Raw genomic sequence first — 16,930 nt, 5'->3', positions numbered from 1 at the left:
CGCCAGCAAAGGACACCCCGAGCCCCCTGTGCTGGGCTGGGGGCACCTGGGGAGCCCCAGGCAGAGCCCCCAGCGTGGTCGGCCCTACTGGTCCCCCTACCTGCGCTGGGTACGGCCCCGCTGCTCCGGGACAGCTGCTCTCCATCACCACGTGCGGAGCACGGCCACCACCTGCACGCAGGAGTGAACAAATTCGCTTTCCACCGCACGCTACGCGAGGCGTTTTGCATTCGTGTAACTGGATGGAGGCACTGGTGGGACTGGGAGGAAGCCAGAAGCCGTGCGTCTCCCTCCCGAATCACTGCACCGTGAGGCAGAACCGTTGGGGAGCGGCAGCCCCCTTAGCTGGGGACCAGCAGGGAGCCCTCCACGCCAGGAGCCAGCAGGGGCTGTTGTTATCCCAGCCCGAGCAGCCGCTCCCGCACACAAGGCCTCAGCACAAGGACGCGCTCTTGTTTTTGAGAGGAGCCAAAACAGAGCCCGGGCAGAGCCACCCCTTCGGCTCCGGGGCGCCTGGTCCCCCACGGCTGTGCCAGGAGGGCACCGCCGGGCCCTTGGGGGGGGGGAGCCTGGAAAATGGGGACGTCCCCGGGCTGCTCACCCGCTCCCCGATGCCGTGTCACCATCTCCTCCGGCCGTCCCCCGGGGGTCCCACGGTGTCGCTGTGCCGTGGGTCAGTGGAGCCTGCAGGAGGGGACAGGGACCCGCAGCCCCCCTGCGCCCCAGGGGCACCGGGACAGAAAAGCCCCCGGGGTGCCGTGGGGAAGGGGAGCAGCGGGGCCAGGCTTCGTGCCTGCTGCGCCCCAGCACCTACCTCCGTCGGGGCAGGAGGAGCAGAGCTGCTCTGCCCGCGCAGGATGCGGCCCCAGCCACAGCGCGACCTGCCCGGGCCCCCGGCTGGCGATGCCGGGCCGGACCCTGCGAACCGGGGGTGCAGGGACACATCCTGCACTGGGAAAAGCACCCGGATCCCCCCCCAAACCCCTGCGGGGCGCAGGAAAAAGGGGACAAAGCACTCGTGGAGCTGGGCCGCAGGGCAGCCGCCCGTGAGCAGCCAGCTGGGTGCCCCCACCCCAGGGACAGGGGGCTTCGCTCGCCCCCCCCCCCCGACACCACCACACAACGGCACCACGCGGCTCGGATCGCAGCTTGTAGCTTAAAAACGCACGTCCAGGCGCTCACCGTACAAATATTTACAGCTGTTTACAAATGTACAAAACCCAAACCGAACGCGCTGGAACCAGGGGGCGTACAGCTCTGCAAGGGACCGAGGGCCCCGCCGCGCGCACCGTACAAAAATAAAGGACGTCTCTGCTGGGGGGCTCGGCTCTGCACGGGGTCCTGGCCCCCCCCAGCGCCGTGGGGCCCAGCCCCACGTTGCCAGCACACCCCCCCACACGTGCTGCTGCCCCTCGCGCGAAAATTCCCTTTTCTGAGCCCATTTCACATTCTGGCGGCCGTCAGTGGCTCAAGCAAGGGGGGGAACGAGGCTGTGCCCCCCCCCGGGCAGGTCCCTCCCCACGTCCCCAGCCCGTGCAGGACCCCGGGGCGCTCCCAGCCCCCCCGCTCCAAGGCTGCTTTGTTTCTATTTGGAGAGCGCAGATAAACCCGCGGCCCCCCCGCGCCCGCAGAGGTCACGCTCGGAGCTGGCGATAAGATAACGCCGGCACTGCCCAGGCTCAAACACAGCAAAAATGGGTGCTGCCGGCCGCAGCACCCGAACCCAGCCCTGGGGTGGGGGGAGAGGAGTCCCCAGGGTGCCCTCGGCAGGTGCTGACCCCCAAAACAGGCAGCTGGGGGGCTGGGGAGAGGGGCCGGGGCGCTGTGGGGTCACAGCGGGATGGGGACGGGATCTGCTTCCCCCCCTGCGCCCCTCCGCCACCGCGCACACCAGCCCCTGCCGGCCTTCGTCCCACCTCGCCTCCACGAGACCCCGGCCCCGGCAGCACCCGCTGCAGTCCAAGATGGCCCTGAGACGGCGAGGAGGGGGCTCGGGGCTGCCCCGGCTCCCCGGGGACGGAGGAGCAGGGTCAGGACGGTGCCGGTGCCGTGCTCCGGGCTTGGCAGGCGGCGCCGGCCGCGGGAAGGTGCGAGTTCGTGGCTGCCGGCTGCGGGGACGGCACGTTGGCACCGATGGTGTAGTCGGCCGGCTGGAGGGACAGAGGGACAGACAGACGGTGAGCGACGAGATGGAAGGAGAGCCGCGGCGCAGCCCCAAGACCCCGGCGCTTACGTGGCGGCGGAAGAGGCGCTGCAGAAGGCTGCGCTTGGGGGGCTCGGGCAGCTGCCTCCAGTCCAGGTCCGGGGAGCGGGTCCCGTTGGGTCCGAAGACGTTGAGGTCCTTGAAGCACTCGGTCTCGATCATCTGGGGGGGGCAGAGCGGGGCTCAGCGGGGCCGTGGAGCCGGAGCTGAGCCCCCGTTCGATGAGGACGCCCCCGCACCTCGTTCTGCCAGGGGATGGAGACGCTGCCGGTGGCAAACTTGGCGTAGAAATCGTTGTCGGCTTGGTCCAGGTTGACGCCTTTCACGGTGGAGAACTGCTCGATGTCCAGCACGTCCTTGCAATACACGGCCCGGGGCTGGGGGGGCCCAAAGTGCCATCAGCTGGGGGTCTCGTCCCCCCCCATTCCATGGCACCTGCGCGGCCTCGCGCCTTACATCCGGCACGAACGAGGGCTTCGTGATGCCGGCCTCCAGGCGCTTGAAGTTGATGGCCCTGAAGAAGGGATGGCGCTTCACCTCGGCGGCCCCGTCCGCCCCGCAGCCCAGCCGCTGCTGGGGGTCCTTGGCCAGGAGCTGGGGAGGGGGGCGGGCGGTCAGGGGGGTGGCGGAGAGCCCCCAGCCCCACGGGGACCAGCGTGCCCCCAGCTCACCAGCGTGCAGATGGCCCGGGCGTCCTCGCTGAACTTGTCCGAGTAGTGCTCCTGCTGCTCCTGCACCCGCTTCTCCACCTCCTCCCGCTTCACCCGCTCCTTGCGGGCGCGGAAGGGCGACTGCCCCGCGATCATCTCGTACACCAGGCAGCCCAGGCCCCACCAGTCGGGGCTGAAGGCGTAGCGCTCGTTGTTGATCACCTCGGGGGCTGCAAGGCACGGCCGCGGCCCCGCACCCTCAGCGGCCGCGCGCAGCCGCCGGCCCCCCCGCGCCCACCACGGCCCCACACCTCACCCATGTAGCCCACGGTGCCCACGCGGCCCCGGATCGTCTCGCCCTCGGGGATCTTGATCGCCAGCCCCAGGTCGGAGATCCTGATGTGGCCTGCGGCAGGGAGGGGTTGGGGGGCCCCATCCCCGAGCCCCCACGCGCCCTCCCCAGAAACACACCCAGTGGCCCCCAAGTTGCCTCCTCGGGGGCGCACGGAGACCCGGCCCCAAAGCCAGGAGCGCAGGCACGGCCCGACCCCGCGGGTCTCCTCCTCACCATCGTCATCCAGTAGGATGTTCTCTGGCTTCAGGTCCCTGCAGGACGGACAGACAGACGGCTCAGCACTGAGCAGCCCCGGCCAGCCAGCCCCGCGTCCCCCCCCCCGCCGCCCCCACCTGTACACGATGCCCTCCTGGTGCAGGTGCTGGAGGCCGCAGCAGATCTCGGCCGCGTAGAAGACCACGCGCTCGTCCTCGAAGCCGGGGTTGCCCATGTTGTAGATGTGGAACTTGAGGTCGCCGCCGTTCATGATGGTCAGCACCAGGCACAGCGCGTCCTTGGTCTCGTAGGCGTACGCCAGGCTCACCTGCGCGCCACCGTCAGCCCCGGCCCCGCCGAGCCGCCCCGCGCCCCGGGGCGCCGCACTCACCACGAAGCGGCTGTTGACCTTCTCCAGGATCTGCTTCTCGTTCAGGGCCATCGCCTCCCCTTTCCGCTTCTTGATCCGCTTCTTCTCCAGCTTCTTGCAGGCGTACATCTTCCCCGTGGCGCGCACTTGGCAGGCGCACACCTGGGCAGGGCGCGGGGTCAGCACCCCGGGGACCCGGCCCCGCGCCCTCCTCCCGCCGCGGCCGTACCTCTCCGAAGCCGCCTTTGCCCAGGATCCTGTACTGCCGAAACGTGTCCTTGGTGACCGACTGCCTGCAACACAGCCCCGCACGTCAGCCCCGCTCAGCACCCGGCCCCTCGCCCCCCTGGGCCCCCCCCGCCCACCTCTCCAGGTACTTCCACTGCAGGAAGCGGTCGAAGTACATGCTGTCCAGGTAGTCGGCGAAGGGCGCCCTGCTCAGGTACTGGCGCAGGGGGCTGCGGGGACACAAGGGACGCTCAGCAGCCCCTGCAGGGATGCCCACCCCAGGGCCGGTCCCCGAGCCGGAGGCAGGAGGGCGCAGCGGGGCTGGGGACTCACTGCAGGCAGCTGCTGAAGAGCTCTTTGCAGGGGCTTTTCTGCAGCTCCTCCAGGCACTGGCTGACGTGGGCCTGGCTGATCTCGGGCAGGTAATCGGGGGACTGCGGGGAGCAGACGGAGCTGGGGTGGGCGGGCACGCAGCCAGCGGGGGACACGCGGCCCAGCTCCCGGCCCCTGCTCACCCGTCCCACGCCCGGGCACCCCCCTGGGCTCACCTCCTGCCGCAGGAACCTGTGGATGATCTCCTCGCCCATCTCCTTGCGCTTCTCATCCGGGGCCAGCTCGTAGTCCGCCTGGGGAGGAGGGCATTGGGGATGGGCAGCATCAGGTATGGCCTCGCCGAGCCGAGACCCCAGCGCCCCGGTCCTGCCAACCCCGGCACAACCCCGGGACAAGCGACCCCACTGCACGCACCCACCGCCCGCACAAACAGCCCACTAATGGGGACCACAGCTCGTTTGGCGAGGCTCCTCTTTCTGATTCCCCAGCACCTGAAGTCGCCTCCTGGCATCGCTTCCAGCCCCGCAGTGTCCCCAGGTCCCCTCCCGCGGGCTCCTTACCGCGGCGTCCAGGAAGCGAATGCAGCGCAGGAGCTCCGGCCGCGTCTCGCAGAACTGTCGGAAGAGCAGCCGCCCGATGGGCTGCTTCTCGCACAGGCTGCCGTAGTCCGGCTCTGCAAGGGACGGCGGGGACGTGCCACGACCACACGGTGCCAGCGCCGCTCCCTGACCTCGCACCGTGCCCCCCCCTCATCCGGCACAGTTGCGACCCAGCGTTGTGCCGCTGCTTTTGGGGACACCCACCCCATTGCCTCGCCCTCGCGGGGACAGCTCCGTGCCGAGCCCCGGGAGCGGCCAGCCCCAGCACCCCTGGGAGCTCACCCAGGCCTCGCCGCAGCTCGTTGCACTGGCTGATGTGCGGGAACCGCAGGATCTCCCTCCACTTCTTGCTCCGGCCTTTCCGCTTGCCGCCGCCACCTGCGGATGGATGGGAGGGGGAGAGGAGGTGATGCTGGGGGGCACGGGCACCATTTTGGGGTCTTCCCTCCTTCCTGCTGCTGCTGCGCCCTGGAGACTCGGGGGACACAAAGCCCTGTTGCTCTCACACTTAGCAAAAGCCGCACGCTATCTAAAGTCACGCAGAAAAACAAAACTTCGGGCTCTACCGGGGACACGGAGAGGGCTCCAACCGCAGCAGAGAACCCCGGTCCTGTTCCTGGCCCCTGCCCAGTTTGGGGCCCCGTGCCCACCTCGGTGGGGCGGGCAGGGCCCGGAGGGGCGCAGGCTTCCTCCCTGAACAATGCCGCGTCCCGCGCGGGCTCCCTCCCGTAAACATCTGGTTTCCTTCTCTCCCCACCGCGCCGACTGGTCTGCGCGCGGGGCCTGCGAGCGCCCGGCCAGATCACGCTCTGTCCCCAGTGGGGACGGGGACAGGGACGAGGAGGGGGCAACGGCACGGCCCCGCTGCAGCCGCTCCTCCCGGGCAGATACTTGGCGCGTGAAGTCATCCCTGCAGGGACCTGACATCAGCACGGCTCCGAGCTGGTGGCCGGCCAGCGCCGCCCGCCCCGGTGACGCCGAGGCGAGCCCGCGGGACGCCGCTGCGCTGGGCTCCGGCATTTCGGCGGCCCCGGGGAGGCGGCCGGGCAGAGCTTCCTGCTGTAATCAGCGCGCTTCCTCCGGCAGGAATCGCCCCGCGTCAGCCAGCGGCAAGCGGGCAGCCGACGCCGCGCACCCAGCGCATCCCCGCGGGCTCTGCGGTGCCGGCGCAGCTCCTGCGGCCCCAAACCGAGCCAGCGCTCGTGGGGGGGAAGCCAGGGCCAGGAGGGGAGACAAACGCCGTAAGCCCTGGGCAGAATGTGGGTGCCTCATCTCGTAATAGTTACGTTATTCCACGTGTTTTGGGTGTATTTGGAACGGGAAAGGCTGCACGGCGCACACCTGCCCTGCCGGTGTGCACACCAGACTGTGTCCAGCCGGGTGGCCTCAGGAGGGGGACACGCGCAGTGTGCCGGGCACGCCGCGGCCAGGGCGCACGTGGAGAGCCCCACGTCCAACAGAACCGCAGCCACAGCAACAGAACGGCACCGGGGCAGAGCCACCCCAATTCCCACCAGGGCAAGCAGCCCAAAGGGGCTGCAATCGGCCCTGCATGCCTGTAGGATCCAGCAGCCAGGCAGGTGGCGAGGTGGCCCTGGGTACACCCCACATCCCGCTCAGCGGGGACGTCCCAGGGTGGAGGTGCCCGACCCCGGTGCTGCACGGGGACCTCCTCGGCTGGCAGCGGAGATAAGAGGAGAAATCAGCACCGGGCACACGAGAAACCCCACAAGGAGCCTCTCTGCTGCCAAGCTGACCTCTGCAATCTGAAAAGCTGTTGAAAGCAAAATAAAACTGTTCCCCTGCGGAAAGGAGCCCACGTACCACATGGCGAGGCATACGCACGGGGAGGTGTGTTACACCAACAAAGCTGCCGGCAGGGAAAGCCCCAACCGGCCCCGCGCTCGCGGTCCTGAAGCTCTCGGCCCCTGCCAGAGCAGCCCCAGGGGCTCGGGGTCCCTCCCCGGGCACCCCGCTGCCCGGCACCCCCAGGAGCACGCAGCTCGGCCGCAGCCTCCCGCGTCGCTGCTCCTCTGCATTTCGGCAGCGGCTCCGACCTCCTCCACCAAGGGACTCCGCACGCAGGACGTCGCCGGCTCGGGGCGAGCCATAAAGAGTTACTCACTGCTCTGTTATCTCCTCGCTGCTTACAAACTCCTCGATTATTTACCCCGGGCACTTCCGCGGGCGGCCAAGCCTGCGGTTCAGAGGAACTCCTCCTGGCGCTGGGAGCCTCCGGGGACTTCGGCTCTGCTCGGTGGCAGGAGGGCCACGAGGCCAACCCAAACCTACAGCACGGCGGGGCCGGGGCAGGTCCAGCCGTCCCCATCCGCTGGCCCTTTGGAGGTGCGGAGGTGCCCCCAGGGCCGCAGCCCACCCCGCCGCTGGTCCCCGTGCCCGCTTGCAGCCCCCAGCCCGCCGAGCCCCCTCCCCAGCAGCGCCCACCCGGGGGACGGAGCAATTCCATCGGGTGATCGCTGCCGGGATGAAACCCGCTGGGGCGTGGGGAGGCGCGGGGCAAGGGGACCCCGGCACCTTCCAGCCCCCGGGGCGCACGGGCCCCGTTTCCCCCTCCAGCGGCTCAGCCCCCCCCGAGCACCGTGCGAGCCACCCGGCCCGGCGCCGGAGCCGCCTCCCGGCGCCTTTCACCGCCGGTTTCCCCGACGTGAACCCGGGGCGCTCCCGAGGGGCCGAGCCCCGCTCGCAGCCGCCCCCCGGGGCCGCTGGCGCCGCCTCGCCGAGCGCGGTCCCCGGTCCCCCCCCGCGACCCGACGGGACCGGGCTGCGCCGAGCCAGGGCGGCGGCGCTCGTGCGCCCCGGGGGCCGAGCCCGGTACGGCACGGCACAACCCGGCCCGGTACGGCACGGCCCGGCCCCGGCCCTCGCCCCCCGGGTGTGGGGCCGCCCCCCAGAGGGACCCAAAAGCGGCCGGGGGCCGCGCAGTTCCCCCGCCCCGGGGGGGGGGGTTCGGGCACCCGCCGCCCCCTGCACGGCGCCAGGCGCGCCCTGCCGGCCCGGACCCACCGACGGAGCGGCCCCGGCCGCCCTGAGCCCGGGGGGGAGACCGGGAAGAAGCGGCGGGGAAGCACCGGAGCGCTCCAAGAGCCCCTGCCCCGGGAGCTGCCGGGCCGGCAGACGGCCGGCCGGACCCACGGACACGCGCGGCCGGACCCACGGACGCGCCCCCGGCCCCGCCGCCGCCTCCCCCCGCCCGCAGCGGAGCGGAGGGGCCGGACCGGGGCGGGGCGGGGGGGACCCGGGGGGGCCGGGACTGGGACCGGGGGGACCCGGGGGGGGGTCGGGCCCGCCCCGCGCTACCTTCGCGGGCCTTCAGCAGCACGGTGTTGGCCACGATGTTCTCCAGCTCCATGGCGCGGCGGGGGGCGGCGGAGCCCCCGAGCTCCAGCCCCGGCCCCGGCGGCGCGGGGCGGGCCGGGCGCCTCCCGCCGCCCCCGGGCTGCGTCACGGCCGTGACGTCACGGGCCGCCCCTTGGCGTCACGCCTTATGTAAGGGCAGCGCCGCCCCCCCCCGGGACCCCCCGGCACCGGGGCCCCGCCGCAGCCCGGGGACCCCCCCCCCCGGGGGGCTGCCGCAGCCCGGGGACCCCCCCCCCCGGGGGGCTGCCGCTGCCCTCGCCCCCCCCGCCCCAAAGCCCCCCCCCCCGGGCACGGCGACCCCCCCCCGGCAGCCGCAGCACCGAACGGCGGGGCCGGGGCGGCTGTAACGGAGCCCAACGCCCCCCCCCCCCCCCCCGGGCCGGTCCCGTCCCCGAGCGGAGCTCCGGGAGCCCCGGCAGCCGCACGCCGCCTCCGGGTTTGTTTTCTTTCCGTCCAGCCCTCGCGTTTCCGCGTTTGCGCCTTTCCCCGGGCCGAGCTCCCGCGGCTCCCCCCGCAGCCCTCGGAGCACGGCCCCGGCCTTGGCCCCGGCCCCCGGGGTGCGAACGGCCTCTGGGGGGGGGTCCTGCCCGGGAAGGGCCGGCCCAGCCCCGGCCCCATCGGTGGTGGCTGTTCGCTTTTCCAGCCAGACCCGTTTGTGCCAGCGCTCACACCCCTGGGGAAGGAATTGGCTGGTTTAGGAGAAATCTGCTCCCCCAGACCCCGTCCCCCCCCCCATTTTCCCCCAGAGCATTTCAGCCTCGCAGGGGGACGAAGCAGCTCCCCTCGCCCCCAGCTTTGCTTCTCCCTGCCCGCACAGAGCAAAGCACCCGGCTGCTGCCCAAAACCTGCCGCTGCCACCCGCCCTGGGGAGGGCGCTGCCTTACCCCCAGGCACCCAAAAGCACCCAATTCAGCTCGACCCGCACGTCTCCTACCTGCCCGAGCCGTGCCAGCTTCACCAAGGCACCGAATTTTGGAGATACCTCGGGAGGAAGAGGGACTGATGGTGCTGGGATGGTGCTGGGGGGCGGGGGCAGCCCAGGTGAGGCGGCTCTGCCATTAGCAGGGAATTAACGGCAGCTGCTGGGAAGGAGCCGCACCTGGGGAGCAGGGGCAGAGCCCTCAGGGTGCAGGGGTGCTGCCCCCAGGGTTCTCACCTGGAGCTTCCAACACACCAGAAGCAGGGGTCCCCTCGCTGCCCCGGCACCCCGCGGGGTGGGGACCACGTTCAAGGTCAGCACAGGGCAGGTCCCACGTGCCAGCATCCAAAAAAAAATCAAGGAATGCACCAAATCCCAAGCACAGCCCAAACTGCTGCTGTTGAGATCAAGGATTTATTTACACATCAAGGGGAACTCTTGCCCAGAGTCACATGAGGAAAAAGCAAACAAGAAGACCCAAGGGATTTGCCTTGGAACAAAAACTCTCTCGCTCACCAGAGCATTCGTTACCTCAACAGGCAGCCCAACGCCATTGCTCCTCCTTTTCCACACGGAGGAACCGAAACCATGATTTTTTAGTTGCCTGCGCCACAGAAAACACAATCGTGAGATAAAGGCAGCCTTCCCGGGGAGCTCCGTCAGCACGTGGGCAGGCAGCACCCCAGCCCCGCCACGGGGGACGTGTCCGTGGCGGCACCGCTAGTACTCATCCAGGGTGTCCGCCCGCGGGACCGAGAGGCCCCGCTCCTTCAGCGCCTGCACCTTCAGCTTCTCCGACTCCTGCTTGGCCTGCAGCTCCAGCCGCTGCTCCTCCAGGATCTCCTCGATGGAGACCTGCTGCAGCGGCGTGTCGCTCTCCTTCTCCAGGTCCTGCAACACAAACAGCGGGGTCGGCGTCGCCGGCGGGGACACAGACACCGACTGCCCCTTGTGGCTTCGGTGACACCGAGCGCTTCCTGCGGGCACCGGGCTCCGCGCTCCCGGGAGCACGGGCGCTGCTGCGCCGAGGACAGCTTGCTGCATCTCGTGCCCAAGTCCCTGGAGCCCCGTGTGGGCTCCGTGGTGGGTCCCCCTCAGTCCCCTGCTGGCTCCCGACCACCGATTTGATGCGCAGGGCAAAGTCACCCCCACGCGAGCCCCTGATGTGCCTGGAGGGGGTGAAGCTGGGGCAGCCCCTACCCACGTGTCCTCGGCAGGTCCGAAGGCAGAGACGATGCCAAGCAGGTGCTGGAGGCACCGCCAGGGTGGGGGCATGCAGGGACCCACCCCCAGCGACACCAAGTGTCCAGGTGGGACACCTGGAAACAGGCGTTTTGGGGCAGGCTCCCGGGGAGCAGCCGAGCACAACACGGACGGACAAACTGACACCAGACGTGACAGCAGCCAGCTCCCCCCAGCACCCCTCGGGGCTCCCCGCAGTTCGGAGCCAGCAGGGAGGTGACCGCTGCAGCCAGGCGCAATGCCACGTGCAGGCCTGGGCCTCCCCACACCTCCACCCTCCCCTTGTCACCCCACAAATCGCCCCAGGCACGCTGCAGCCCCAGGGACAGCTCACACCGAGCCCCCCTCCAGCACCCCGGGCACCGTCCCACAGCTGGGGCTGCACCGGGGGCAGAGGCGCCGTGGCAGCACGCGGCTGCTGCTTGGCCGTGGAATCGTTTCAGCCACAAACGCCGCCCGGGATTTGGTCCCGGAGCTGCTGCCCCCGGCCAGCAGCGGCAGGCGGCCAGGCAGAAGGCGTCACTTACTTATTACTTACTATTTCCCCCAGCAGGACGACGTTCTCGCCTCGCACGACGAAGATGCCTCGGGGGATGTCCCCATACTTCTTGCCCACGTGGATACGCTCCACGGTCTGGTGCAGCACCAAGTTTGCTGCAGCGATGAAGAGGAAGAAGCCCACCCCTCAGCGCACTTCGCGGCTGGGAAGGGCAACCCCGGGCAGCGAACCCTCTGGGCTCCGCGGCCGCGGGAGCCGCCTCTGCCCAGGTGCCGGGGGAGGACGGGGGCATCCCCGGTGCCGCAGGCTCTGGGGCCGAGGCCCGGGGCGTCTGCCCGTGGGCACGGCCGTCGAGGGCAGGGACAGCGGAGGCCGCCCAGCTTTACGGGGAGCCCCCCAAAGCCCCGGGCCGCAGCAGCCGGGGGTTGCGCGGGCTGGCAGGGAAGGAAGGGGCGACCCCGCGGCGGGCAGCCCCGGCCGGGTACAGGAACGGTGAACCCGGGGAGGACGAGACCGGGTGCCCCCCCCCCCCCCCCGGTGACCGACACGGCCCCCCCCGAGCCCCCCCCGTACCGAACTGGTCGATGCTGCGCAGGAACCCGATCAGCGTCCGGCCGTCGCGCAGCAGCACCAGGTGCTTCTCTGCGGGAAACGGGCGTCAGGCGGCGCCGCGGCACCGGGGGGGGGCCGGGGCCGGGCACGGCGGGGGTCGGTGCCCGGTGCCCAGCCCCGGGACCCCCCCGGGGGATGGGGATGGGGGCAGGGACCCGGCCGCCCCCACGGGGCGCGGTGCCTATGGGGGAATGGGGGCAGCCACCCGGGGACGGGGGCACCGGGGGGTTACCGGGGGGGGTTACCGGGGGGGGGTTACCGGGGGGGGGTTACCGGGGGGGGGTTACCGGGGGGGGGTTACCAAGGCCCGCTCCCGGGCGGCACTCACTGTCGATGTCCTGGATGAGGCTGGCCGTGCCCGGCATGTAGTTCATGGTGCCGGTACCGCCGCGCCGAGCGGAAGCGCCGCCATGCGCCGCGGGGACCGCCCCGGAACCGCCCCGCGGCGGGGAGGGTGAGGGGGGGGGGCGGCGCCGAGCCGGGGCGCTGCGCCTTTAAGAGAGCCGCGCCGGCCGTGCGCGCGGGGAGGCCGCCCATTGGCTGAGCCGCGGGGGCGCCGCCGCCCATTGGCTGAGCCGCGGGGGCGCCGCCGCCCATTGGCTGAGCCGCGGGGCGGGGCGGGGCCGGGCGGCGGACATGGAGCCCCGAGGTAGCGCCGCGCCCTGGGCCCCGGGGCCGCCGGCGGGGCAGGTACGGGGGGGGCGGGGCCGGCACCGGGGGGGCGGGGCCGGGCCGGGGGCCGGGGTGGGGGGTCCCGGGCCGGGGGGGGCGGGGGGGGCCGGGGGAGGCTGGGGGGTCCCGTCCTGTCCCGGTGCCCGCTGTCCCCGGGGCGCCGCCGGTGCTCGGTGCCGGGCCGGGCGGTGCCGGGGCGGCGCCAGCCCCAAGGGCCCCGCGGGACCCGGGACCCGCCCCGGGGGCACGGCGCGGACGGGCCCCCACGGCCGCCCCCGGCCCCGCTGCGGCGCTGCTGGGGGTCCCCGCGGGGCTCAGCGCCACCGGGCCGAGCTCACGGCGGCTGTCCCGGGAAGGAACGGGGCGGAACGGGGCACGGCCGGGGTCAGCTCCGCGCAGGAGGAGCCACCCGCCGCCTCCGGCATGCCCGGTGGGGAATCAGAGCCTTACCGGGCCGTGCCCCCGTTACCGGGCCGTGGCCCCCGGTACCGGGCCGTGCCCCCCGGTACCGGGCCGTGCCCCGCTGCCCGGGTCCCGAGGCTCCCGCCGTGCCTCCGTTACGATCTCCCCTGCAGCTCCGCTCCCCGGGCCCGCCTGGCCGAGCCCCGCTCTCCCGTCCCACCGGGACCCCCCCCCCGCGCCGGGCCCCCAACGGCTTCCACCGGGGCCGCTTCCTTCCCCGAGGGCTGCGCTTTGCGCTGCTCCCGCGGCACGGGCGGCCCCGAGCCAGCTCCGTCGTCCCGGCGGGAGCGGGGGACGCGGCCGCTCCTCCGCGGAACGGCTCGCGGGCAGGACGTTGTCACCCGGGGCCGCCGGGGAGCTGCCGAGCCCCCGCCGGGCGGCTGCCTCTGCCTAGCGGGCAGCTCGCCCCGGGCGCCCGCCGACGGCTCGCAGGAGCCCCGGTGAGTTGGGGCGAACGCTGCGGGCACGCGGCCCCCCCGGTACCGGCATCCGCACGGCGGACTGCCCGCGGGCGCGGCGGTGACTGCGGCCCCGCCGCCCGCGTGCCCGGCTCCTCGGGCTCCGGAACTGGTAGATCTGGTCGTCTCACGGCGTTTCTGTTTGCAGGCTGGAAGAGGAAACGAACTTCCCTGGGGTGTTTTTCACCCACCGGTTTCAGTCGCGGGCTGACCTGACTTGGCTGAGCCTCCCGGCAGCTCCTTGCTGCGCTTCAGCCAAGCTTTGCTCTGCTTCTCCCCTCTCCTCCTTCCCAGGGCATGGATTCTCCCTACACGAACGGAGCCTACAGCGCCCCGTACCCTCCGGCCGCCCCGCACTACACCGGCCTGCCGCAGACTCGAGGTTACTACTCCTCCGGGCCCCCCCGCAGCCCCTACCCCGCGGAGACCACGGGCATGTACCGGCCTCCGTCACCTGCTCCTCCCTGGGGCTACGGCACGCCGGACTGCCTGGAAGGGTCCTCGCTCCGGCGGCAGCAGGTCCCCGGGTACTCCCCCCCGCAGGTAAGAGCGCAGCCCTGACCGCGGCTTCGAGTGCTTGGGTCGTGCGTGGTGGGCGAGAAGTCTTGTGGGGCGCCGGCGGAGGGAAGGGAAGGCCCCCAGCAGCCCCTCTGATGGGACTTTGGGTCCTAAGTGGCTTTTATGTCCTCAGCCGCTCGCCCCGCTCGTCCCTATAAGAACCTGTAGCCCCCCCTTCCCCCACTCACCCCACGCCTGGGGGCTGTAGAGCAGAAAGCAGGTGGCAATCCCGACGCTGCGGCTCACCAGAGGTGCGGTGGGGCTGAGAACGCGGCCGCTGGCAGCGGGAGCGACTCGGGGTAACGCCTGTCCCCCTCCTCCCGCAGACCCCGGGGATGCCCGTCCCGCAGTACCCGTACGGAGACAACCACCTCGGGGCCGCCCCGCAGGGGCCGCAGCCCAGGCCCCAGGAGGACGCCTGGGCTCCCTCCGCCGTCTACGGGGTGCAGCCGCGGTACGCCTGGCCCGCGGCCTCGGCGCACGGGAGCCCCTTTGTCACCGACCCGCACCCTGCCTGGAGCGGCAGCGGGGCCGCGTCCTACCCGCCCGCCCGGGACTCCAAGGTACGGGTGATGCTTCGATCGCGCCGCTCGCGCCGGGTCCCGGTTGGGGTCGGACCCCTCAGGTCCTGCTGCCTGCCCCAAAACCTGCCCCTGCCTCCCGGGATGAGCGTTTCTCCAAGCACAGCTGGCTTCTGCGTAGAAGCGAAGGTAGAAACAAAGCAGCAGTTCTCCTGAGTGCTGCCGGCACGATCTCCTGTTCGTGTATCAAAGTCCAGGGCTGTAATTCCAGAAAGTACTGAGGATAGCAGGTCTCTGGGGGCAGGTCTTGAAATGGGTCGGATCTCATCTCACACTCCTCTCTGGCGCAGCTAACGGTGTCAGACGCAGCTAACAGCCGGCGAAGAGTGGGGGCTACCCTCTGGGTCAGTTTGCAGGCTCCAGCGTCCCTCTGCAAGTGTTTTTCTTGGGGGTGGGGGGCACAGTCATCCTCTGCTAAGAAATCGTTGGAGCAGAACACACACGGAAACGATGCAGCTGGCGGGGTCTGTCACCTCCGATGGCTCTGGGTTTGACCAAGAGTGAAGTGACTTCCCAGAGGCTGGCACGCGCGGCAGCAGCCCTGTGGGGGATCGGGGCTGCTGGCGTTTGGGAACAGTTCAGCGCTGCGCTACCCGGAGAGAAGAATCTTCTCCGGTATGTGCAGGTGGGACCTTGCTGACGTCCGTTCGGCGTTCACCCTCTCTGGGTGTAACGAGAGCTCAGTGACTCACCCCGCTCCTTCCGGGCGCGTGCCTTCCTCCTGCCAGGGGACCTGCTCTGTGCGGGCCGGGGGCTGGACCACGGTCCCCGTGCTCCTTTATGGGACTCGTGCTGGTGGCAGGCGGCGTGCACGGCAGGACCCGGGGTGCCAGGCTGCCGGGACGTGGCGTGGTGTGGTGTGTGCCATCACGCGTGTGGCAGTGTGACGCTGCCTGGGCCCCCGGTAACGCCCCGCAGTTCTGCCCTGCCCTAGGCGGGCTCGCCTCACAGCAGTCGCAGTGGGCCTGCTTCCACCCCCTCGGGCACGCTTGCCTGCCTTTCTAGAACAAGGTGAGAGACCAAAAACCTGGCATTAAGGGAAATATGCCTAAAGATTTTCTTAAATTTATTTATTTCCCCCTCTGGTTGTAGGAAACTGCTTATGACAAACCCGAGCCAAGTGCAAACCAACACAACTACTGCTCCGACGTCAATCACCAGCAGCCTGGGACAGCGACTGACCACAAGGCCCCCCCTCCACTCAGCGCCAAGCCGTCCCTCTCAAACCCCAAGGTGCAGTACAGCGCACAGCCCCAGATGTACGACACTGCGACTCGGAAGCTTTTGGCTGGGAACCAGGAGGCAGGCTTCAGAGCCGGTGACCAGGCTGCAGCGAACGCTGCAGCCACCCAGCCAGAGATTCAGAGAATCCTGCACATTACCAGGGCGGCTGTACAGCTGGAACAAGAGGTGGATGAGTTTGTAGGGAAAAAGACAGATAAATCCTACCGGCTTCTGGAGGAAATGTTGACCAAGCTGCTGTTAGAACTGGATTCCATTGAGACTGGTGGCCAGGACAGCGTTCGGCAGGCCAGGAAAGAAGCTGTCCACAGAATTCAGGCCATTCTGGAAATACTGGAAAGAAAGGGATTGTGAAAGCCTGTCAGCCACAACACGCAGCCTGTTGTTGAGGTTCCAAAGAGTTTTAGTTCTGCTAAATGTCAGCTCTTTCTGCTAAGCACTATTGACAATGAAAAGCAATAAGCCCTGATTTAAAAAACAAAACAAAACCACAGAAAAGCCCAGCCCCACTAGATAACTTGGCAATGGACAAATCAAGAGAAGATGGAAGCAGCAAAATAAATTGTTTGTTCCAGGCTTTGGAAAAGCAGCACCACCTGGGGTACTTACCACTGCACAGGACCCTGGCGGGTCTGCGTCCTCTTAACAAGAAGAAAATCACTGCACAAAGTTCCCCAAGCCAGGCCCATCCATAGGTACCTCCTGGAGCCACAGCTCTGGAGACAGCTGGAATACCTGTCCGGTTTTGTCACAAAGGCATTGCAACACGCAGCCATGAACCGAGACCCCGGGCTTGTCAATCACTGCGTGTACTTTCAGCTTCAGATTCCTTGCCATAAAAGCTGGTGCGTGTCGTCGGGGGTTCTGCTTGTTTTTAGTGCACTCAAGCAGCCACAGCGCCGTGCTGCAGGGCGTGACCCTGCTGGCAGCCCGGTCAGCGCAGCAGCACAAGCGAACGTCGCGTCACGCCGTTACTGCTGCCGTGCAGAGCTGTTCCGCGATGTCTTGCGTGGCTGCGGGAACACAACCCGGAGCCCTCTGCGTTCTGCAGCTGGAAAAGACGGGCACGGTCAGAAGAAGCGTCGTAGCGGGGCAGCCCTGGACAGAGGGATGCGTAGGAATGCTTTTCAGGTCACTCGGGTAAAAATCCACTTTTTAATCGTAACGTCCTTTCACGTACTGCGAGTTCTGTATTCCACTGCAAACCCCCTGCTCCGTGGCACCGTTCAGTACGGAGGGAAGGGAGGAGCTCAGCCTACCACTAACCTTCCGGTTACACCACGTTAAGTGAATCATTACTGCGTGTAACGAGATAATAAACCCTGACAACTTTTAAACGTTGTTTTGTAATTAAGATCTCTTAAAGTCTCTTCT

At 69.5% G+C, this 16,930-nt stretch overlaps 3 protein-coding genes across 16 annotated transcripts; 1 reads left to right on the top strand and 2 right to left on the bottom strand.

The window, feature by feature from the left end:
* Nucleotides 1-1,138: 1,138 nt before the first annotated feature.
* LOC310886839 (G protein-coupled receptor kinase 5-like) lies at nt 1,139-9,598 on the bottom strand. 10 transcript variants are annotated; one of them, XM_083811978.1, is made up of 17 exons: nt 9,468-9,598; nt 9,246-9,363; nt 5,216-5,311; nt 4,895-5,007; nt 4,550-4,627; nt 4,335-4,435; nt 4,139-4,231; nt 4,003-4,066; nt 3,795-3,935; nt 3,541-3,731; nt 3,422-3,459; nt 3,170-3,308; nt 2,875-3,083; nt 2,660-2,797; nt 2,443-2,580; nt 2,234-2,365; nt 1,139-2,150 (listed from the first exon to the last, which is right to left on the bottom strand). In XM_083811978.1, exons 1-17 carry the CDS (start codon nt 9,573-9,575, stop codon nt 1,831-1,833), a joined length of 2,217 nt encoding a protein of 738 aa, XP_083668104.1. In that variant the 5' UTR covers nt 9,576-9,598; the 3' UTR covers nt 1,139-1,830. The 10 variants fall into 10 exon arrangements, with proteins under 10 accessions (XP_083668104.1, XP_083668110.1, XP_083668103.1 ...); XM_083811984.1 differs by lacking the exons at nt 9,246-9,363; nt 9,468-9,598 and adding an exon at nt 8,252-8,408; XM_083811977.1 differs by lacking the exons at nt 9,246-9,363; nt 9,468-9,598 and adding an exon at nt 8,252-8,408 and having other exon boundaries at nt 3,170-3,259.
* Nucleotides 9,599-9,630: 32 nt separating this feature from the next.
* On the bottom strand, nt 9,631-12,066 carry LSM1 (LSM1 homolog, mRNA degradation associated). 3 transcript variants are annotated; one of them, XM_083812000.1, is made up of 4 exons: nt 11,912-12,065; nt 11,545-11,613; nt 11,011-11,126; nt 9,631-10,121 (listed from the first exon to the last, which is right to left on the bottom strand). In XM_083812000.1, the coding sequence occupies exons 1-4, from the start codon at nt 11,955-11,957 to the stop codon at nt 9,951-9,953; spliced, it is 402 nt and encodes a 133-aa protein (XP_083668126.1). In that variant the 5' UTR covers nt 11,958-12,065; the 3' UTR covers nt 9,631-9,950. The 3 variants fall into 3 exon arrangements, with proteins under 3 accessions (XP_083668126.1, XP_083668128.1, XP_083668127.1); XM_083812001.1 differs by having other exon boundaries at nt 9,982-10,121; nt 11,000-11,126; nt 11,912-12,066; XM_083812002.1 differs by lacking the exon at nt 11,545-11,613 and having other exon boundaries at nt 11,912-12,043.
* A 68-nt stretch (nt 12,067-12,134) lies between these two features.
* On the top strand, nt 12,135-16,893 carry BAG4 (BAG cochaperone 4). 3 transcript variants are annotated; one of them, XM_083811992.1, is made up of 4 exons: nt 12,135-12,273; nt 13,470-13,718; nt 14,060-14,296; nt 15,407-16,893. In XM_083811992.1, exons 1-4 carry the CDS (start codon nt 12,220-12,222, stop codon nt 15,908-15,910), a joined length of 1,044 nt encoding a protein of 347 aa, XP_083668118.1. In that variant the 5' UTR covers nt 12,135-12,219; the 3' UTR covers nt 15,911-16,893. The 3 variants fall into 3 exon arrangements, with proteins under 3 accessions (XP_083668118.1, XP_083668119.1, XP_083668120.1); XM_083811993.1 differs by having other exon boundaries at nt 12,142-12,273; nt 13,324-13,718; XM_083811994.1 differs by lacking the exon at nt 12,135-12,273 and adding an exon at nt 12,399-13,157 and having other exon boundaries at nt 13,324-13,718.
* The last annotated feature ends 37 nt before the right edge of the window (nt 16,894-16,930 follow it).

This window comes from Anser anser (genome assembly GCF_964211835.1).
Source record: "Anser anser genome assembly, chromosome: 26".
In the NCBI taxonomy this organism is placed as follows: Eukaryota; Metazoa; Chordata; class Aves; order Anseriformes; family Anatidae; genus Anser; species Anser anser.
The sequence above is the reverse complement of the archived record's forward strand: the minus strand, read 5'-3'. Positions and strand labels throughout refer to the sequence as shown.